The 22,401-nt window shown below is 49.1% G+C and overlaps 2 protein-coding genes across 3 annotated transcripts; one reads left to right on the forward strand and one right to left on the reverse strand.

Annotated features, from left to right (window-relative positions):
* The first annotated feature begins 1,781 nt into the window (after window positions 1-1,781).
* Window positions 1,782-3,636, forward strand: RASD1 (ras related dexamethasone induced 1). 2 transcript variants are annotated; one of them, XM_081161168.1, is made up of 2 exons: window positions 1,782-2,193; window positions 2,441-3,636. In XM_081161168.1, the coding sequence occupies exons 1-2, from the start codon at window positions 1,908-1,910 to the stop codon at window positions 2,983-2,985; spliced, it is 831 nt and encodes a 276-aa protein (XP_081017294.1). In that variant the 5' UTR covers window positions 1,782-1,907; the 3' UTR covers window positions 2,986-3,636. The 2 variants fall into 2 exon arrangements, with proteins under 2 accessions (XP_081017294.1, XP_081017295.1); XM_081161169.1 differs by having other exon boundaries at window positions 1,824-2,193; window positions 2,515-2,681.
* A 3,527-nt stretch (window positions 3,637-7,163) lies between these two features.
* Window positions 7,164-22,344, reverse strand: MED9 (mediator complex subunit 9). The gene is made up of 2 exons (XM_081161170.1): window positions 22,054-22,344; window positions 7,164-7,975 (listed from the first exon to the last, which is right to left on the reverse strand). Exons 1-2 carry the CDS (start codon window positions 22,257-22,259, stop codon window positions 7,759-7,761), a joined length of 423 nt encoding a protein of 140 aa, XP_081017296.1. The 5' UTR covers window positions 22,260-22,344; the 3' UTR covers window positions 7,164-7,758.
* Between the last annotated feature and the right edge of the window lie 57 nt (window positions 22,345-22,401).

Below are 22,401 nucleotides of genomic sequence, written 5' to 3' on the forward strand. Positions count from 1 at the left end.
CAGGTAGTGGCCCTTGGGTGCTCACTAGGTGCTGCGTGCCTTTGAAATGACCTCATCAACAGCTAGGTGAGGCCTGGGGACAGGTGGGGAGGGGTAGGGAGCTCTGAGGGGTCGTGCTCCTGGAAATGGGATGGAGATGCCACTGGCAGAGGAGGAGGGTAGGTGTTTAAGAGCTCTGGGTTCAAGCTCCAGCCCTGCGTTACTAGCTGTGCACCCTGGGCAAGTCACTTCCCTCCGTCTCAGCTTCTCCGTCTGCAACACAGAGGAATAGTTTTCACGCCTCATGCGGCCAGCAGGAAGGCCCTAGAGTAGTACCTGGCATGGAATAAACCCTCCCCTGGATCCCCTGTGGAGGGTGTGAGGTTTTGCTGGAACCCTTGTCAGAGAAGGGCTGGGAGAGATGGCCTTTGAGAGCCCCTTCCCAGGCAGCTGAGACTCCACAGGCCCCATGAAGATAGCTGAGGGGTGTGGGCTGGCACCCACAGGACTGCCCAGGGCACCCTGACTCATGTGGATGGAGGGTGGCACCAGCGAACGGCTCCCTCCCTGGATTCCTCCAAATCAGACATGGCCAAAGCAAAACAGCACAGCCTCATGTGTCCCCTGAGGAGCAATGGCTTTTTCATGAGCTGCAAGCTGGAGCACGCCAGCTCCGGACAGCCTATTTCAGTAGCATCGGCCCACTCCCAGTTACTGATCAACCTGCTGCCCCCCTCATTTGCTCCTGAGGACCCCCCCACCTGCCGAGTCCTGCAGCTTCACCGGTCACTTACTATTGTTGTAATGACCAGGTCTGCCTTCTAAACTGTTGGCACTTTCTCATCCGCAATCACAGAATCATAACCACCATCTTCCAGAAGAGGAACCAGAGGCCCAGAGAAGGCAAGAGACTGTGCTGTGAGCCTAGGACCTTCCTTGGCTCACTCTGTGGCTTAGAGACCCAGCTCCCCAACTATTCAATGGAAATGTTCGCTCAAGGGACTGGAACGGCACAAAATGCTACAGAGGAGGGAGGAGAGGATGTTGACCTAGGCCTGATCAAGGAAGGGCAAGTTTCTGGTCCTTTTTGGGTTGCAGGCAGGAGGAAGGGACAACCTCTAGCTCAGGCCCCAGAGCATCTCTTGTGGGAGAAAAAAGAAGCTAAGGTTTGCAGCAGAGCGCGGGGCGGGGGATGGCTTCTGCTGAGTGCGGCCTGGCATCCCAAGGTCTCAGTCTTGCAGCTCGGTCCCCACCAGCCCTGAGTGTGGTGCCCTTTGCTGCCCTCTGGTGCCCGGGGCGATGGGCCCCAGACAAGCCCCAGCCTGGGGCCGGGGAGGGGCCGGCGCGGTGGCTGTTTCGGGACTGGGAGGAGGAGCTCACGGCCCGCGCGGCGCCGAGCACCTGGCCCGTGCTCACTGCTGCGCCGCTGCAGGCGGTGCTGCTGCTGTTCTTCTCCGGGGAAAGAACAGCAGAGCGCGCGTGAGCGCTGGGGATGGGGTCCTTGGCCGGCCACCCAGGGTCGGGGGCACAGCCGGGACCACACCTGGACGCCCCCGCGGCCCCACAGATGCAGTGGAAAAGCGCAGGGTCCGCGCGCCCCTGACTCCAGCCGGGTTCTGGGCTCAGCTCCCGCACTGCCCCAAGCGGGAGCGCGGGCTGCAGCCGACGCGGGTCGAGGGTGGAGCAGCGGGAGGCCGCGGGGCGGGGCGCGGCGGGCGGGGCGGGGCGGGGCGCGGCGGGGCGGGGCGCGCACCAGGCTGCATGCACATAAAAGCGGCCGCGGGGCGCCGAGAGCCGGGCGAGCGACGGCGCGGGACGGGCGGAGCGGCAGCGGGAGCCAAGCCCGAGCTCAGCCGCAGCCCAAGCGGAGCCCCCGGGCCGTTCTGCGCTCCGCTCGGCCCCTTGCCGGCCCACCACCCCTCCGCCCAATGAAACTGACCGCGATGATCAAGAAGATGTGCCCGAGCAACTCGGAGCTGAGTATACCGGCCAAGAATTGCTACCGCCTGGTCATCCTCGGCTCGTCTAAGGTGGGCAAGACGGCCATCGTGTCGCGATTCCTCACGGGCCGCTTCGAGGACGCCTACGCGCCCACGGTCGAGGACTTCCACCGCAAGTTCTACTCCATCCGCGGCGAGGTCTACCAGCTCGACATACTGGACACTTCGGGCAACCACCCGTTCCCCGCCATGCGGCGCCTCTCCATCCTCACTGGTGAGCCGGGGACGGGCCGGGCAGCGGGCGGGGGCTGGTCCCGCGCCACGGGGAGGCGGCAGACCCCTGGTCCGAGAGCGCCGGCGAGGCGCGGTCCGCCCGCCGCGCGCCCCGAGTCTGCGTGAGGGGCCTGAGCGCCCGGGGCGCGGCTGGGGGAGCCCCGGCAGCGGGGCGACCCCAAAGTCAAGACCAACGTAAGCCGCCCCCTTGGCAGCCGCCCTCACCTTCTCTTCTGCTCTGCCCCTAGGAGACGCCTTCATTCTTGTGTTCAGCCTGGACAACCGCGACTCCTTCGAGGAGGTGCAGAGGCTCAAGCGGCAGATCCTCGACACCAAGTCTTGCCTCAAGAACAAAACCAAGGAGAACGTGGACGTGCCCCTGGTCATCTGCGGCAACAAAGGTGACCGGGACTTCTACCGCGAGGTGGAGCTGCCCGAGATCGAGCAGCTGGTGGGCGACGACCCCCAGCGCTGCGCGTACTTCGAGATCTCAGCCAAAAAGAACAGCAGCCTGGACCAGATGTTCCGGGCGCTCTTTGCCATGGCCAAGCTGCCCAGCGAGATGAGCCCGGACCTGCACCGCAAGGTGTCTGTGCAGGACTGCGAGGTGCTGCACAAGAAGGCGCTGCGGCGCGGGAAGCTGCTGCCGGCCGGCGGCCACCCGGGGGACGCCTTGGGCATCGTGGCGCCCTTCGCGCGCAGGCCCAGCGTGCACAGCGACCTCCGGTACGTCCGGGAGAAGGCCAGAGGCGGCGGCCAGGCCAGGGACAAGGAGCGCTGCGTGATCAGCTAGGCTCCCCGCCCCCGCGCCGGCGCCGGCGCCCGAGGACGGCCGCGTTGTTTAAACGTCAAATCTAAGTCCCGGCCAGCCCCGTGCGCCCTGGGCCACGGGCGCGAGTGCCCTGCGTCTTCCCTCCCCAGGCCCGCGGCCCCACCGGCTGGGGAGGCGAAAACAGCTGAGGGCGGGTCATCTGCTCTGGAAGACCCGGGTAATAGTGGGACTTCCCCACCGCTGACTGCCCATTGGCGCCCGCCACCCCCACGACCTGGGGGGCACAGGCCCAGCAGAGGGCGAATTCGCAGGGTTCCTCAGAGACGTGAGAACTGGGAGGTGGGTGTGTGGGAGTTCATTAGCCACTGTTAGGCTTCCAGAAGCCCGTCCTGCCGGCTGGAGGGTTAAGTAACTACCGGCATGAACTTGACTGGGATTCTGGGTTGCCATGACAGCCGGCAAAAACCAGCTAAGGGGTGCGGGTGCAATCAGCCAAGTGGTTTGTTTACCTGTGTGTGTGAAACTGCACAAAGGAAAACACAAAACAAAACTTGCACTTTAATAGTAGTTCTGGCGTCGTCATGAACATGAACAAAGTCTTATTCAGGTGTTTATACTGTAAAACAGTCTTTAGTTACTATTGTTATTTGTTATTTTAATATAAAATAATTTAAAATGAAGGTCCATGGTTTCTTTGCTTTTAGAAACAGCTGGAAGGGAAGGGTGAGGAGGGAGGGGATGGGTTTCTACTTCAGTGCTTTAGGCTCCCCTTCCCCAGACCTGGGAAATCACCCTGGCATTCTGAAAACAGCTTCAGCTCTCCTGGGAGAAGAGGCTCCAAAAAACCTCTAGACGAGGCTGAAGCCCTTCTACTTGGGGAATTGGTCCTTAGACATCTAGGACAAAAATAAAGGATTTCAGGGTCCTCCCTAGACATGCATCTGTCTAGCCATCTACCTGCTTAGTTTCCCTAGCCCAGCCTCAAAGGGCCCCTGGGACTGTGCCCAACTGTTTTGTCCTATACTCATTGCAGGCCTAGGGTGACAAAAGGTCATCAAACCGGGAACTCTGAGAGGGTTTGAGGTGTCCCTCGGCCCTGCTTTCACAAGTAAGTTAATAGAGCCTTGAGAGGCTGATCTGGTGGTAGGCTGGCGCAGGACCCTGGTATGGGGCTGCTCTCCAGGATCTCCCACATGGCTGTCTGGAGACAGCTGCAATCACCCAGCCTCCAGTGTCCCTCCAACTCCAGAAAGCACTTTCTGCCTTGGGTAGGGGTTCAGTGTCCTTCTCTACTTGCTGTTTCCTTTTCTCAGCAGTTGAGGGCACCCATTCTCAGCTCACTTAGGACCATCTTTTTTTTTTTTTCTTTTTTTTAAATAATATTTTTATTTTTAGAGAGGGAGAGGGATAGAAATAGCAATGAGAAACATGGATCAGCTGCCTCTTGCACGCCCCCTACTGTGGATCAAGCCCCCAATCTGGGCATGTGCCTTGACTGGAATAAAACTGGTGATCTCTTGGTTGGTTCATGGGTTGATGCTCAACCACTGAGCCACACAAGCCGGGAGGGACCACTCTTAATTGTGCAAGCTTGGGGCAAGTGACACCCGCCAAACCCCAAATTCTTTGCCAGGAAAAATACAGAGGACACCCTTTACATGAGGTTGCTGTGAGAATTAAGTGTGAGAAAGACAAGTGTCACATGATTTCTCATATGTGGAATCTAATAAAAATAGACTGAGACAGAAGCACTGAACAGACTGAGGAATCCCAGAGGGAAGGTGGGGGTAGGAGGGTGGCTGGGGAGATACTGACCAAAGAACTTATATGCATATATGCATAAACCATGGACACAGATGACAGTGTGGTGAAGGCCCTGAGGGGAAGCGCGGGGGGGGGGGGGACAATAGGGGAAAAAGGGGGGAACATATGTAATACTTCCAACAATAAAGATAAAAAAATGAAAATAAATGCCTGCTGCCCACCCTGGCTGGTGCGGCTCAGTTGGTTGGGTGTCATCCCGTGTACCAGCCAGGGCACATGCCTGGATTTCCAGCTTAATCCCTGATAGGAGGGCATGTGGGAGGTAGCAGATTGATGTGAGAGCGGAACATTGATGTTTTTCTCTCTCCCTCTCCCTTCCTAAAAAAATTAATTCAAAAAAATCTTTAAAAAAAAGTGCCTGCTGCCTTGCTGGGTCTGGCTCTGCGGTTGAGCATCAACCTAGGATCCAGATTGTGGTTCGATTCCTGGTCAGGGCAAATGCCCGGGTTGTGGGCTTGATCCCCAGTTGGAAGTGTGCAGGAGGCAGCTGATCAATGACTCATTATTGATATTCTACCTCTCTCTCCCCCTCTCCCTTCTCTCTGAAATCAAGATATATTAAAATAAAAAAGGGGGGGTGCTTACCACCCTAGCTGGTTTGGCTCAGTGGTTAAAGCACTGGCCTGGGGACTGAAGGGTCCCGGGTTCAATTCCAGCCAAGGGCATGTACCTTGGTCGCAGGCTTGATCCCCAGTCCCAGTCAGGGGCGTGCAGGAGGCAACCAATCAATGCGTCTCTCTCACATCTATGTTTCTCTATCTCCCTTCCACTCTCTCAAAAACAATGAAAAAAAAAAAAATCCTCAGGTGAGGATTTAAAAAATAATAATAATAAAAAGTGCCTGCCATCCAATAATCCCAATAATTAGGTTCAAGAAGGTGCTCAGCCCTGTAAGGGGCATTCAATATTGTTCCAAGGAAAGGATTTCAACCTTGCTCTGGTGAGGGCTGCTCCCTACCAGGGACTAAACCCATTTCTGTAATGAAAGATGGCCCTTGGGGCCAATCATGGGCAGGCAGGATGACCTACCAGGCCAACTGAGCCCTTGGTGACAGATGCTGGCTCCTGAGAGGAGTTACTCTGTTTCCACGTTGGTTTAGCTATGTATGTACTGGGGGGCTGGGAGGGGTGCGGAGTGGAGGTTGTCACAATTTGTTCTGTCTTCTCTAAACAAAGTGAACATATTCAACATCCAAGACACATCCTACTATGAATTTCTCAGTACAAAAGCCAAGCGGTCCTGAGAACAGAACAAAGTTCTAATGATACTCTTGAAAAGCAACACAAGTGATAACTGACATTGTAGCCTTGTGGAAAGACCCCGTGGCCCTGTATTTCTATATGCTTTGTGGTTCATGGTATTTGGTTAGAGCCTTAAAACCGGCCCACACGCTACTCTGAAATTTCAAGAAAATAACTGATTCAGTTAAATAACAGTCCCAGGTAGAAGTCTAATAGGTGACTACCCACTTAAATTCAGAGCCTGCTCTTCTGTCCAGAGCCGTAGAAACCTGATACCCCTTTCACACATCTCTGAGTTCCCAGTGTGCCTGCCATTTTCTGACAGGTGGCTGCAAGTCCACGTGACTGGAACTCCTGCGAAAAACATCTTCAACCCATCAGTACCTGCCAACAAGGTCAGGCAGCAGGCATCTGTTAAGCCCCTGAACTGGTCAGCATAGGTTACGCACTCACCCATTTCTAGATTTAAACAATATTCGGTTACTATTCTCACTTTATCCTTAAGAGGCAAGGGAACAGTATGCAAATAAAACATCCCACCTGCAGGAAATTAGGGGCATTTGTAAACACTTTATGGACCAGAACTTGGCTGCATAACTGCTGGGTTTAGCTTGCCCCGCCCTTTAGAACTGAAACAGAACTATATGGTCATACCTGGCAAAGGGACCATCAGAACTGCCACCTAGAGCTGTCCTTCTCTAAACAAAAAGCACATTATGAACTGCTGTTTGCATTGCAGTAATGTTCGTGGTTGACTCTTTAGGGAGAAGTCCAGAGAGGGAAATCATTTTTTAAGCCAAGGCAACGGGAATCTGAAATGCTGGAAGAGGCAAGGTCTGCTGACCTGGAAGCCTGTCTGCACCTGTGTAGAAACAACACTGCCCTCCAGCCCCATGGGAGGTGTGAAGTGTTGGGCCATTCTTGGGCATTAAATGGCTAAATGAGATAGATGCCGGAAGGTGACAGGAGACAAAGGAAGCAAGAGCTAAAAGAAAAGAATATGTAGATGGCAGAGAACCTGGACAAGGGGCCATTAGGCAGGGCTCTGGCTGACACCCCCATGGTCACAGTTACATCCACTGGCTCAAATATTAAAAGAAACAAACTGTTTCAGGAGAAAAAGCCACCCTGTAGTCTTTCAAAACAATGTTCTCACAGCCTTCCTTTACCAAGTTAAATCCATGTCATATGAGTACAGGCCTCATCTGTCCAGTGAACTCTATGCAAAGGTTTCATGGCACTGTGGTTAACAGAACAATATGTATCTGGTACACACTGATAATATCCAGGGGGTGAGAAGAGAGGGAGGCAGGAAGCAAAGAGGAGATGCCTCTCTTCCTACTTTGCTCTTCAGCTACGCCAGTGCAGCCCAAACACACAGCAGATAGCCACTCCCAGAGGTAGAGGTAGAGGCCTCCATCCCTTTTGCAGCCTGCAGGAACACTCTTCTTTCTACTAGCTGGCACTCCTGTTATTATGCATCTAGGCATATGGAGATATATAAGGAAGCCCCAACAAATCTAAGTTCCTGGCTGGCTCCTCCCAGAGTCAATGCTAATTCAGCCAAGAAATTAGTACAATAGCCCCTTCCCCTTGTCAGCTATAAAGTTCAGAGCTGGGGTTCGAAAGAACCACACTTCACAAAGAACCACACGGGGGGTGAGAGTGGCAGCAATAGGCCATTTGCTCTTCCATTCCTTCTCGGGCAATCCTAAAAGCTGGCCTCATCTACTCCTTGGGGATCTCAAACATACAGAGGCTCTTGTACTTTTGCAGAAGTTCATTCTTGGTCCTGACTTGCTCCCGGAGGCTGTGCAGCTGTTGCTGCTGCTGTTCAGGGCTCAGGTGGATGCCAGGCATGGTGCTGATGACCTTCCGCATCTCCTGGAACTTGGTTTTGAGGGAGTTCAGGTCATGGTGGATGTCTGGGCTATCCTTGTCCATGCTGCGGGGTCAGAGGGTAGTCATTAGCATTCGCGCTCAGATGGGGACAACCCCTGGCTCCCCTCCTCTGCACCCCACAGAACCTGCTGTCTTCCTACATTATCTTTTAGAACGCCTTATTTTCTGTCTGTCCCCTTACTAGGCTGTGCACCCCCCAGAGGACAGGGACTGGTTCTTTCTCATACAGCCTTAAGGCAGGCATGTGTCAGTTGTCCAGTAAAAGCACCCCAATGCCTAGCAGTGCCTGTGCAGCCCTTCTCATAGCAGGCTTGCAAAATTAGATGCTTAACGTCTATTAGCTAAGAGGGCAGGGGCTGTATCTGCCTCATTTGCAGCTGTATCCCCAGTGCCTGGTCCAGGCCCTGGGCACTTGGGACACTCAAGTAGCATTTGTTGAAAGAATGAATGCTTGGCAAATAAATTCATAAATGTCTGTTGAATGAACAAACTATCACCAATATTAGGTGAAAAATTGCAAGCAACATTTGCTGAAATACATTTCTTCTCATTTCAGCCATTTCCAGGTCAATCGGGAGACTATCAGCTACCAATAGCTAATTTTAGCTGATGGTTTGATGCGTGAATCTGTTAACATAAAGACTAATTTCCACAGAACTATTCATAAATTTTAAATTAGAAACTATTGTACATTTTTCAGAAGGTATGAGCTCTCTCCTACCATAGTTACGTAAACTCCTTCCTTTAGGTCAAACTCATTTTAAAGGCAGGATCCTTCACTTCACCTCACAGCTCTTATTAGCTGTCCAGAAATCCATGCTTTCCTGTCACTACTAAATTAAAAACAAAACAAGAGCAAAAACCTTTACCTAAGGTCAAAGAAACAGCCTGGCCCAGCTGGCATGGCTCAGTGGCTGAGCATCAACCTAGGATCCAGGAGATCGAGGTTTGATTCTGGGTCAGGGCACATGCCCAAGTTGCAGGCTCCATCCCCAGTGCAGGGCATGCAGGAGGCAGCCGATCAGTGATTCTCTCATCACTGATGTTTCTCTCTCCCTCTGTCTCTCCCCCCACCTTCCTCTCTCAAAAATTGATAAAGATATATTTTTTAAAAAAAAGAAAAAAAAAGAAACAGCCTGACAGTTGCTCCTACACTTTTTTAAAATTTTAGTAGTGGATAAGGTATTTTTTTATTTTATTATTATTATTATTTTTGTTAATCCCCACCCACGGATATCTTTTCCATTGATTCTAGTGAGAGTGGAAGAAGGTAGAGAGGGGGAGAGAGAGAGACAAGGGCAGGGTACCTTCAACTCCAGTATGCTCCTTTGACTAGGAATCGAAACGTTGACCCTTTGGTGTATGGGCCAACGCTCTAACCACTGAGTCTTGCTGGCCAGGGCTTTTTAAAAAAAGTATGTTTGTTGCCCTGGCTGGTGTTGCTCAGTGGTTAGAGCATCGGCCCACACAGTAAAGGGCCTTGGGTTCGATTCCCAGTCAAGGGCATGTACCTGGGTTGCAGGCTGGCTCCCTGCCCCCAGTCGGGGCACGTGCGGGAGATAACCAGGTGATGTGTCTCTCTCGCACTGATGTTTCTCTCTCTCTCTCTCTCTCTCCCTCCCTCCCATCCTTCCACTCTCTCTGAAAAGCAATGGAAAAGGTGAGAATTAACAACTGTATATGTATATGTATATGTATATGTATATGTATATGTATATGTATATGTATATGTATATGTATATATGTTTTTTTAAAAAATTTAATTTTAGAGAGAGGAAGGGAGAGGCAAGGAAGGAGAGAGAGAGAAACATCGATTGGTTGCCTCTGTACACACACCAAGGATCAAGCCCACAACGTGGGTATGTGCTCTGACTGGGAATCAAACCAATGTCCTTCTGCTGCATGGGACAACACTCAACTACCTGAACCACACTGGCCAGGGCTGGATAAGCTTTTGAAAACAAGTAGTTGAAACTAAAAAACTAAAAGCCAATTCAGTAGGCAGTTCTAAATGTCATCATCCATTGAGGTGTAAGAGGGAGCAACTGTCAATGATCTTTTATTTTTTATTATTAAAAAAAAAATCTTTATTGATTTCAGAGAGAGGAAGGGAGAGAGAGAGAGAAACATCAATGATGAGAGAGTCATCCATCTGCTGCCTCCTGCACGCCCCTGACTGGGGATCGAGCCCACAACCTGGGCATGTGCCCTGACCGGGAATCGAATCTTGATCTCCTGGATCCTAGGTCAATGCTCAGCCTCTGAGCCACTCCTGGCTGGGCGATCTTAAAAAAAAAAAAAGGTTCATCCCTAATGGGAAATTTCAACCCCGATGGTACTAATTCATATTTATTATTCATCCTTTCTCTACTTATGCAGACAGAATATCCATCTTTCCTGGTGATCCATCAGTTACAGCTCATACCTGACAAACAAGATGGCCACTAGGGCCTGCTCACTATTTAGCAATAGCTCTAACTCGGAAACAAGATATGCAGAACCAATTATTTATTCTAAGGAATGAACAGCCAAACACTTCTTGTGGTCATTTGAGGCCCTCAATTTAGATATGCCCACAATTAATGGTGTACCTTCTCTCAGTTTCTAGGGAGAAGTATTCTTAGAGCTGTAAATCATTTGGAAGGAAGCAAATAGGGAACATGTTTTACTTTATTCTTTTAGGTCTCAGCTCAGTCCCACAACTCTGGACAGAAACCATCTGGACTTCTGAACTCATTATACTTGGACAGCATATGTGCTAACACACTGTTACAGATTTAAGTTCCAAGGGAGTTTTGAAATTACAGTTTTAAGAAAATTGATTAACCTCACATGAAACTGAAAGGACACAGTAAAAACAAACAAAAATATATAAAACAAAACTTTGGAAGGAAGTTATGACAACCCATTCTGGAAGCAAATGTAATCTGGCCCCAAAGAATTTTTAATTCTGAAAGTAAAAAGTGGACCATGTTTAAGGTGCTCATTTCTGAAAACCCCCTAATCTCAAGGGTTGCCCATTCTTTACCTGGTGAATTTTTAGTAAAGGAGGTAGTCTTTAGATAATAAAGAAGGAGCCATATGAAAAGTACAACTGGACATACACAGGAAAGACCACTGATGACAGGGAGAACATGGACATCTGCAAGCCAAGCAGAGAGGCCCCTGAGGAAACCAACCCTACCAAAACCTTGATTTCAGATTTCTGGCCTCCACAATTGTGAGAAATTTCTGCTACTTAAGTCAACAACAACAAAAAGCCCAACTGGGGGGAGCTGAGCTGAAACGGGGCCACACAGACCACAGCCAGGCCCCCTCTGCAAGCTCCTGAGCCTGCCCTAGTTGTGGAGGTAAATAGCATGAACTCCTGCGAGGAAAAAAACACTCTTCAGGAACCGGCTCAGACAAGTGGGAACCTGCTAGGCCAGGGTGACTGTGAAACACTCAAGCCAAAAGAGAAGAGACAGGCCCCAACACTGAGTGAATAAAGGCAGAAAGCTCCAAATGGGCCTGCCTTTGTGTCATTGTCTAACTTTAGAAAGGAAAAAGGAGACTAGGCCAGGTTGAGAAGCACAAAAATCATACAAAGAAGAGCAAGGTTAGGGCACTTTGGTCCCACCCACTGTCATTTTTAAAAGGTGGACAAATGCCCTAGCCAGTGTGGCTCAGTTGAGTGTCATCCCATGCACCAAGAGGTCAGGGCACATGCCCGGGTTACAGGCTTGATCCCTGGTAGGGAGCGTGCAGGAAGCAACTGATCAATTTTTCTTTCTTCTCCCTTCCCTACTCTCTAAAAAGAAAAAAAGGTGAAGTATTACCACAGCTATAGCTTGACTGACAGGCCACTTCCTGACAGTCTTTGTGCACATCTGGGTGATGCTCAGCATCACTCCAGCAGTGGACACAGACATTCTGTATTTGTGTCACCAGACTTCGGGGCAACCATCACAGATGGCTCTAAGAACCATGTTTAGTATAGGTGTTAATAGGTACGGCACAGCTTTAGTTCTTTAGTATAGGTGCTTTGGGACTTGAAAATGCAAACTGGCCACAACTGAGCAAAAGTGTGTCCACTGGTAGCTTAGAAGTACAAGGAACCCACTAGGTAACTGAAGCCAACCTCCTCCCAAACCTCTCGGTGGCATATGACTCAGTTTCCCATTTCTTTCTCCTCAAAACTTCCATCCCCTTCAGCCTCATGCCCCCAGTGTCCTAGGTGCCCCATCTTGGGACCAGTCCTTCTCACCCTCTCCTTCTCCCATGCTAACTTCAGTGGCTGGCATCTTTATAGGCCAGTTTCTTTTTGTTGTTTTTTATTATGACAGTAATAGTTGCATGAGGGGAAAAATTAAAATGACAGACACCAAGGCTTAGAAAAGTTCCTCTAATGCCACGTCCCAGAGATAACCTCTGTTAACACATGGTATATGCTGTTTTAGATTCCTTCATAATATACAGCAACAGCCTTGACCCATATGTTCAGTAGTTAGAGTGACAGCCTGCGCACCAAAGGGTCGAGGGTTTAATTCCCAGTCAAGGGCACATACCCGGTTGCAGGTTCAATCCCTGCCCCGGTCTGAGTGCATGCGGAGGGCAATCAATTGATTTGTCTCTCTCACATTGATGGTTCTCTCTCCCTCAACCCCACACCCTCCCTTCCACTCCTTCCAGAAAGCAATGGAAAAAATATCCTTGGGTGAGGATTTTAAAAATAAATAAATAAAAAATAATAAAAAATACACACACACACATATACAGCAACATACAAATACACACTTAATTTTTTGTTTTGACCATGCTACACACATGGTTCTGATTCTTGCTTTTCCCCCTGAACAATGCATCTTGGATGTCTTTTCATGTTAACACATATACAGTTACACAGCTGAATTATTTGGCTGTTGATGGGTGTTTGAATGTTTGCAATTTATCACTTGCAATCTGAGTGACAATGAATGTTTTATACCTATATCTGTATGTTGTGCAAGTATTTTAATAAGTTCCCAGAAGTGGGATTTCTGGGCTAAAGGTTATGTGTATTAAAAATTTTGACAGATTATCAAATACACTCCAAAAAGACTGTACACTCCCTGTGACCACAGATACCACACTTGCTCCTCACACCCTCGACAACATCGGCCATCTCTTATCTAGCGGCCAGGTGTATTTCTCTGCTCCACCTCTGCTAGCACTGGGCCCTTGCTTTTTTTTATCTACTCACTGATTTACATGTGAACAACATACTTTTAAGGCAGGAACAAAAAGAGGTTCTGCTGTTAAAAGAAGTTTGAAAAAGCACTGCCCCACAAAACAGCCCAGAATGTGTCCATCTGCTTCCACCTCTTCAAGAGCTGCTGAGAGCTCCTTGAAGCCCAGCCCAGCCCAGCCCAGCCATCCCTCCTGAAATTCAGCTTCCTTGTTCCCACAATTACTATTTTCTCCCTGGAGACCTGCAAAGGTCCAAAGTGAACTCAGTGCCTCCTCACCATGCCCCAAATCAGATAAAAGGCGCCCCATCCACACGGCTATGGTGAGCTCGAAACACAAGATTCTGTGTGCTCCGATTTTCACCCAGCCATCAATCCTGCCAACTCCATCTCCTGTATCCTTCAAGTCCCCCTGCCTCCTCCTTGTACTGTCACCAGTTTCCCACAGACCCAGGGCTTCTCTTCTTTAACCATCTGTTCCACCAAACTTTACAAAACTTCAGTCTGCGCGAAAGAACTTCAGATAGTTACCTCACTGCCAACAATACCTGCCAGGTAGGTTCACTTCGAAGGGAGCCCCCCAGGCCTGCCCACAAGAAGCCTCCAACCTTTCAACACCCCCACTTCCCAAGACCCAGGGTAAACGTGCCGCCTGGCACTGCGCACGCTAAGTAACCGCTTGCTCACCTGCCTCCCTCACGGAGCCTGTGTTGCAGCAGGTGCTGGTAGGTTATGCTGAAGGAACAGATGAAGTGGCAGAGAAGAGGACAGGCCCAGAAGTAACTCTTCAAAACAGTCTAGAGACGTTCCCTATCTGCATGCTCACCCTTTCCGCTGGGACTTGGCTGAAGGAGAAAGTGAGTGGCCGAGAGGGCTGCAGTAAAATGAGGAGACAAGTCCGTGGGGCCAAGGGCCGTTCCACAGACTTCGTTACTGCGGAGGCTGCCTCCTGCCCAACCCGACAGGCCCCAGCTGGCGAGGAAGGCTGGCCAGGTTAAAACAGGCACTTGTGTAGGAAGAAGCAGGTCGGTAACACCCCACTCCCAGGAAAGAAGACTTACCGGGGCTCTGAGGTCTTGCTGACCTACCTCAACAACAAATAAACTTGTTTTAAGCAATGTGGCCCCAGACTAATGGTTACAGGACAAAGTTGTGTGTTCTTCACTTGAACTACCTTTGTGGTATCAAAAATGATGGCTCCCCTCCACCTACCCAGCAATATCAAACTAAAATATCAAACTAAAAAATCAAATTAAAAAATGTTTAAGTACCCGTGTTGACAGAATACTTTTACTAGGTGAGCCAAAACCATCAGGCAAGACAGTGACAACTGCAATCCAGAATTCCTAGGCAGGGACACTTTGTTCCAGACTAGATTAATTTGGCAAGTTTGAGGAAACAAAAATAATTTTCCCTGGTCCAACAGGCCTCATTTTACCCTCCTTTATTATGTACTTCTATAATGTGGCTTCTATACATATCAGGAAAGGTCTCAAATAGCTGGGCTCTACAAAATGTCTTACAGGCATAAAAATGAGATTTTTCTCTTCCCTTTGCTCATTATTTGAAAATAACACAAATGTGCAGTTTTAACTGTTTCATTTAACTTTGGGGAACACACTAGGAAGGATGAAAGTGGTATGGGCTATGGAACTTCTAAACCGGGCAGGGTGCCCCTCAGCCAAGAGCACTGCAGGGGCCAGGAGCTTACTCGGCGGGAGGAGGTGGGACCTGATCAAGTCCTTGAAAATATGTGGTATTTCCCTGGGCAAAGAGAGGGCAGAAAGGCACACTAGCAGAGGGTCTGGAGTGTGCACAAGTCCAGATGACTCCACCCACTCAAATCTGGGCTTTGTTGCATAGTTCAGGCAGAAGATTTGATGATGGTCTATAGAGATCTCTGGATGGAGGGCTAAAAGTTGGCAAAAACAATTTGGAAAGAGCTCTAGAGATTTTTGAGCTGAGAAAAACGAACCTGTTAACATGCACAGGATGAACTAGAAAGAGAAGATAAAGGCAAAGAGACAAATTAAGAAGTGTGGCTCAATGGTTGAGCATCAACCTAGGATCCAGGAGGTCAAAGTTTGCTTCCGAGTTGAGGCCGCGTGGCCACGTTGTGGGCTCCATCCCCAGTGGGGGCGGCGTGTGGGAGGCAGCCGATCAAGGATTCTCTCTCATGGTTGATGTTTCTATTTCGCTCTCCCTCCCCCTTCCTCTCTCTGAAATCAACACACACACATAGATAGATAGGTAGATAGATGATAGGTAGGTAGGTAGGTAGGTAGGTAGATAGATGATAGATAAAGAAGTGATTATAAGATCCAAAAATGAGGTTAGAAGACCTGGACCATGAGTGGTATCAACAGGCCCATCGGAAGTAAAGCAGCAGATTAAAGCCTAAATGTTCTACTAACCAAAAGCATCATGCATATCACAGGGGTTACTTAGGAAACAGTCTGGGAAAGGTAAAGATGCCACAGGTAAATACTGACAAGAAAGAGGACAGAGAGAAGACTACCCCTGAAAGACAACGAACTGTACCATGAATATCTGAGAATTAGAACAGTTTGGTACTGGAGGAGAAGACAATGTCCAGAAGATGATCAGAAAATGTGGAAAGTCCGTGTATGATAGGGAGGCAGCTTAAGCAGGGAAAATAATAAATATTCAATAACAGCAGTGGAAACATGGCCTAACTGGGGAAAAGGCTGGACCTCTCCCTTACTCTTTCCATCAAAATAAATTCCAGAAGCATCAAAGAATTAAAAGTAAAGAATGAACCTGGATGATGTGGTCCAGTGGATTGAGCACTGTCCCATGGACCAACAGGTTCCCAGTTCGATTCTGGGTCAAGGCGCATGCCTAGGTTGTAGTCTTGATCCCCAGTAAGGGGTGTGCAGGAGGCAGCCAGTCAATGTGTCTCTCTCATTAATGTTTCTATCTCTCTCTCCCTTCCTTTCTATCTAAAAAAATCAATAAAAACAAATTTTTTTTTTAAAGTAAAAAATGAAACCATAAAAATCCTAGAAAAAAGGGATCAAGTATCTATCATATTAGAGTGGGAAGGCCTTTCTAACTAGGACCAAAACTCAGTAGCCACAAAGGAAAATCTTTTTTTTTTTTTTTTAATGAAGGTTGTTTTTTTTGTTTGTTTGTTTTTTAACATGTCTTTATTGATTTCATAGAGAGAGAGGAAGAAAGAAGGAGAGAGACAGAAACATCAATGATGAGAGTCATTGATCAGCTGCCTCCTGCATGCCCTGCACTGGGGATCGAGCCCACAACCTGGGCATGTGCCCTGACCAGGAATCGAATCTCCTGAATCCTAGGTCAATGCTCAATTGTTGAACCACGCCGGCCAGGCCAGCCATAAAAGAAAATCTTAACAAATCTGCCTATATTAAATGATATGCTTCTGAACAACAACGACAAAACCCCCAAGTCAAAAGAAAAGCAACAACTCAGGGAAAATATTTCAAATATGCTTGAGAAAGGCATACTTTCCTTATTGTGCAACGAGCCCATAGAAAAAGAAGTGACCTAATAGAAATATGGGCAGTTTTATAGGAAAAAATAAGAAATGACATATAAAGTTGCACATGAAAAGATGCTTTACCTCATATCATAAATGCCACAGATTGATATGATGTATCATTTCTGACCTATCAGATTAGCCAAGATTAAAAAGTTAATGGAGCCCGGCCAGATGTGGCTCAGCAGTTGAGCATCGACTTAGGATCCAGGAGACAAGGTTCGATTCCCGGTCAGGGCACATGCCTGGGTTGCGGGCTCGATCCCCAGTTGGGGGCACGCAGGAGGCAGCTGATCAATGACTCTCATCATTGATGTTTCTGTCTCTCTCTCCCTCTCCCTTCCTCTCTCTGAAACCAATAAAGATATATTTTTTTAAAAACCACGTTAACGTAGATAGCCCTGGCCTGTGTTGCCCAGTGGTTAGAGCGTTGGCCAGCACACCAAAGGGTCATAGATTCGATTCCCGGCCTGGGTCAGGATGCATGCAGAAGGCAACCAATCGATGTCTCTCTCACATCGATGTTTCTTTCTTTCTCTCCTTCTCCCTCTCCCTCTCCCCCTTCCTTCCATCCACTCTCTCTAAAATCAATGGAAAAATATCCTCGGGTGAAGATTAACCAAAAAAAAAAGTTAATGGTGATAGAAGAAGTTGGGGAAAGACACAAATCGGTACATACTTTCTGAATTTGCTAATAGTGATCAAAATGTTAAATTCACAAAATCTTGTTGCGAGAATCTTACCCTTTGGAGACTCCTAAGCTTTTATGAGATGGCATCTACAAAGAAGTTCACTGCAGTGCTTACTACGACAGCAAAATTCTAGAAACAATGAAAGTGTCCCTGAGAGGGAACTGTTTAAATAAATGGCATATTCATAAAGTGGAACATAATGCAGTTTGGGGACAAGGGAAGGAGCTCGGAGGAGTGGAGGGAGAGGCTCACTTGCCATTTTATATATCTATGGGCATTCTGAATATCTACAATTTTAAAATATATATATTTTTATTGCTTTCTGGGTCACAAATTTATGGGCGATTTTAGGTTAATTAAAGCAATCCAGTCTACAGGACTGTTTTGGAGAAAGAGCTAAAAAGATGAAGCACTTTAAATTTAGCACTAGCTTATCAAAATTTAAAGCGAGTATACGGTCCCCTCCAGTACTTCCACTGCTTGAGGATTTACCTCATCATCAACTTACTCAAATATAAGGCTGCTTACCCCAGCACTGCTGGTAATAGCGAACGTCAGGAAAACACCTACAAGTCCACAAACAGAAGATGTTACATGATTTAGGATACAGCCACCTTACTGAGGAAGACTTTCATGTGTGAGTACAGAAAGGTGTCCAAAACAGACTAATAAGTCAAAAAAGCAAAGTACAATATGATCTTAATTTGTACATTTTTGGAAAGATGTGTATAGAAGGATACTTAAAATATTAACACAGTAGTTATTACTGGTGAGGAAACTTAGGGGAAGGAATACTTTTCATTTTACATGTTTCTGAATTTGCGATTTTAACTTTCTAGAAATATAATGTTTTAAAAACCCTAATGACGTAGCGCTCTGAATTCTTAGGAGGACAAGGAAGGTTCAATTCACTCCAGCTTGTACTTCCTATTCTCCTCTAGGCGAGGAGTCAGCAAATAATGAGAGGGCCGCCCGAGAAGCTGCGGAGGAGGGGACCCGGGGCCTGAGCTGGTCCTGGCCCTTATTTCCTCTCACCAGGCCCACCAGGATGGTGTCCTTCCTCACTGCCTTCCCCGCCTGTCAGATGAGATGCCACATTAATCTGGAGCACAAATCTACGACGCCTGGTTTGAATCTTCAGTAGCTCCCTCAGAGGACACCCCCCCACTCCCGTACCGGGATGCTGTGTCCTCTGTATTGTGGCTTTCCCCACCTTTCCTGCTCTTGCTTCCTACCTTGGATTTCTGTTCCAGACCCACCAAACTGAGTGGACCTCCAAGAGCTGATGCTATTTCTTGGCACCCCATCCTTACACACACTCTTCCTATAGTCCCCTCCTTCCTCCTCCCTTTCATATTGGAAGATTCATCATTGGCATAGGCCCTTAACAAGCCTTCTGACTCCTCCAGGATTCACGAGGTCTCTCCTACCATGTCCTTACCAGTCTGTCTCTTTCCCTTATTAGCCTATAAACTCAAATACATACTTAGACATATTTTAAAATCGGATCCTAACCTTTTTTCATGGTTGCAGTCTCTCTCCTCTCTGTGCATACTGTTTCATCCAAGTGGCTTTTCTGCTCTTCTGTTTTGTGATTTCTTACCAGGGGCTTTCTTCATGTTTAGTGACCTTGGTTATCCAGTCTATGAACTAACTAGGTTCTTTCTTGGGGAGTCCCTAATGACTATTCTCTTGGGCTAGTCAGACACTCAAGAAAAGGTACCTCTATTTTCTTTCACTGCCAGTTTAGAAGCCAGTGCGGGAAGGCGAGGGTGGGGTCTTAGTATTATTCAGTGTGTGAACTTTCTCTTAAACCCTATTTTCAGTATGGTTCCCTCCCTCAAACTCCTGCAGTGTGCCGGTGTCCTTCCTGTCTCAGATACTCTCTGGCTTATTCTTTCCTAAGAATAAATCTTGGGAAAGAGCAACCTTTTGTCTTCCAAGATGAAGAAGGGTAGTTACCTGTCTGCTTAGACTTGGGGGAGAGAACTATAAGGGATGTCCTTAAATAGACTTTTTTTTTTTTTACCCAATCTTTGTTTTTGTTTTTTTAAATATATCTTTATTGATTTCAGAAAGAGGAAAGGAGGGGGAGAGAGAGAGATAGGAACATCAATGATGAGAGAGTCATTGATCAAGCCTGCAACCGGGCATGTGCCCTGCCAGGGAATTGAACCCCGATCGCCTGGATCCTAGGTCGATGCTCAACCGCTGAGCCACGCCCGGCCGGGCTAAATAGACTTTTAAGTAATCCTCCTGGTCTCAGTCCCCCTTCACCTATTTCCAGAGGTCCCTGGCACTGCCAATTCCTGAGATCTGGGGGGAGGCCATGGTCGAAAGCAGCTGTTTCTGGCTGCTTCCTGGGGCTGGTAGGTGGGTTAGGCCTTGGCCATCTGGTTTGTGGCAGTTATCTCCTCTCCTGTTCTTTTTGATTTTGTATTCAAAAAACAAAACAAGTTTTCACTGTTCTTTTAGAGAAACAGAGACAAACACAAGTAATCAACCCTCTATCTTTCACAGGAGACAGCTCTTGAGTACACTTCACAACAATCTTATGATGTAAATATTATTAGTTCTATTTCACAAGAGAAAGAGAGGCTCAGAGAAGCTAAACTGTTTGACCAAGATCACCCAGTCAGTACACTACAGAGCTACAGTTTAATTCCATTGTTTGAGGTTCATTATTATTATTCATGTATTAGAGAATCAAAAAATTAAGGCTTAGAACGGTTATGCATTCACCAAGATTACAAGGCAAGCAGGCATCAGCATGAGATTTGAATCTAAGGCTACCTGACTTCAAAGGCCATGTTCTCTCTGGTATACCTCACTGCCCATCTTAAGGACAGCCAAATGCAACTGCTCTACCGGGGCTTGAGAACATACTTCCAGGGGTCCAAGAAATGCCTGTTTTCATTTTTCCATCTTTTTCTTCCTTTCTTTCTTTCAAATACATCTTTATTAATTTCAGAGAGAGGAAGGGAGAGGGAGAGAGAGAGATAGAAACATCAATGATGACAGTCATTGATCGGCTGCCTCCTGCACGCCCCTGACTGGGGATCAATCCTGCAACCCAGCCTGGCCGGTGTGGATCAGCGGTTGAGCATTGGTCTAGGAACCATGCGATTGGGGTTCGATTCCCGGTCAGGGCACAAGCCCGGGTTGTGGGCTCTATCCCCAGCCGGGGGTGTGCAGCGGGGAGCCAATCAATGACTCTCTCATCATTGATGTTTCTCTCTCTCTCCCCCTCACCTTTCCTCTCTCTGAAATCAATAAAGATACGGGTTTAAAAAAAAAAACCCCAAAAAACAACCCTCCAACCCAGGCACTTGCCCTGGCCAGGAATCCAACTGCAATCTCCTGGATCCTAGGTTGATGTTCAACTGCTGAACCATGCCCCGCCCGGCCATCTTTTTCTTGAAACCAGTATACAGTGGTACCTCGGTTTTCGAACGTCTGTTTATGAACATTTTGGTTTACGAATGCCATAAACCCGGAAGTAAATGCTTCAGTTTTCGAACACACCTGGGAAGTAGAACGTGCCACACCGTTTCCGCTGAGGGCAAGATCCTGAGGCCCAGCTGTTGGCTGTTGATCCCTCGGTTCTCCAACGTTTCAGAACTCAGTCTTCCGGAACGGATCACATTCAAAAACTGAGGTACCACTGCATTTGTAATCCAGCACTGCCCTGGGACTGCAGGGCCTGCATTTGCATTTGTGCTTGGGATCTCACGTCTGCGGAGAATCGCTATTTCATGAGCACAGGCTAATGAGAACAGAACAGGCTGCCTCACACCACCTGCAGCCAAATCAAGTCAGGGTCTAATGTGTGAACAAAGGATTTGTCGCTGTGGGAAAAGTGGAGGAAGCGTCAGGTCTCCCCACACCAAGTGAATCTAGTCTGGCTAAACTCAAAGGGAGGTGGGCCATTAACAGTCAGAACTTTCAGAGGAGCAATTCCCTGTCTGCAAAGCCTTCAAGAGCATGTGTGCTCACTGGAATGTTACAGTACTAGCAATTTGTTTTCACTTACTGTGTTTTGGTTTTTGATGGTTAAATAAGAGCTATAAGCTGAGGGGCTTACACCTAGTCTGTGGGTAAAAAGAACTCGTGCAAACATGGGATCAGGAGGCTTCTGGCTGTGGATTTTAGTTCTCTTTACAGAGTCTGTTTTGAAACTCAGGCTAGCCCAAGACTGGCCAGAAGGACGACAATCCGCTGCTCTGATGCCGCGTTAGAACAGCGACTGCGGGGGTCAATCCTGTGGGCACCTTCTCGGGCGCCTTCCGGGCCTCCCACATCACCCTCCGAACCTCGTGAACTTGGGTTTTCCCTTCTAAGCGGTGGGCAGTGGGGGAGGCGGGAGAGCGAAGCGAGGCCCCCTATCTTCCAGGGGAAACACCGTGGCTCGGGACGCCCGACCAGCTCCAGATCACTGGGGCGCAGGCCGGGGCCGCCGGGCCGCCGCCCCTGTCACAGCCTCAGGCTGGGTCACCCCGAAGGCCACCTGCGGGCGGCCCCGCGGCCCGGCCACGAGGGCTCGCAGCCGCTGCCGACCCGAGGACAGGCCTCCTTCCCGTGCCGGCCTGTTTCCCCACGCACAAGGTGGGCACGCCCGGAGCGCGAGGCCGCGGCAGCTCGGCAGCGGCGAGGAGAGGGGGCGCCGGGCCGCCCTCCCCGGGGCCCTTACCACTTGATGATGCTGTGAACCAGGGGCAGGAAGGAGTGGCTCTCCTCCTTCACGCCCGCCGGCGACTGGGGCCTCGGCGCCGGCGACCGCGGCTGTTGAGGAGCAGCGCCCGGCGGCGGCGGCTTCGTCTCCGGCAGCGGCGGCTCGGCCGGCGGCGGTGGCGCGTCCTCGGCCTGTCGCGCTGAGGCCAGCCCCGCGGAGGCCATGGCGCTCGGGGCTCCGCGAGCAGCCAGCCTGTCAGGAAACCGGACCGAGCGCCCCGCCCGCCAAGCACGTCGAGCTCCCCGGCACGTCACTTTCGCCCGCCCGTGGGGGCGGGGCCCGGAGGGCTGCGCGCGTGCGCACGAG

Source organism: Miniopterus schreibersii, assembly GCF_964146895.1.
Source record: "Miniopterus schreibersii genome assembly, chromosome: 16".
NCBI classification, from domain to species: domain Eukaryota; kingdom Metazoa; phylum Chordata; class Mammalia; order Chiroptera; family Miniopteridae; genus Miniopterus; species Miniopterus schreibersii.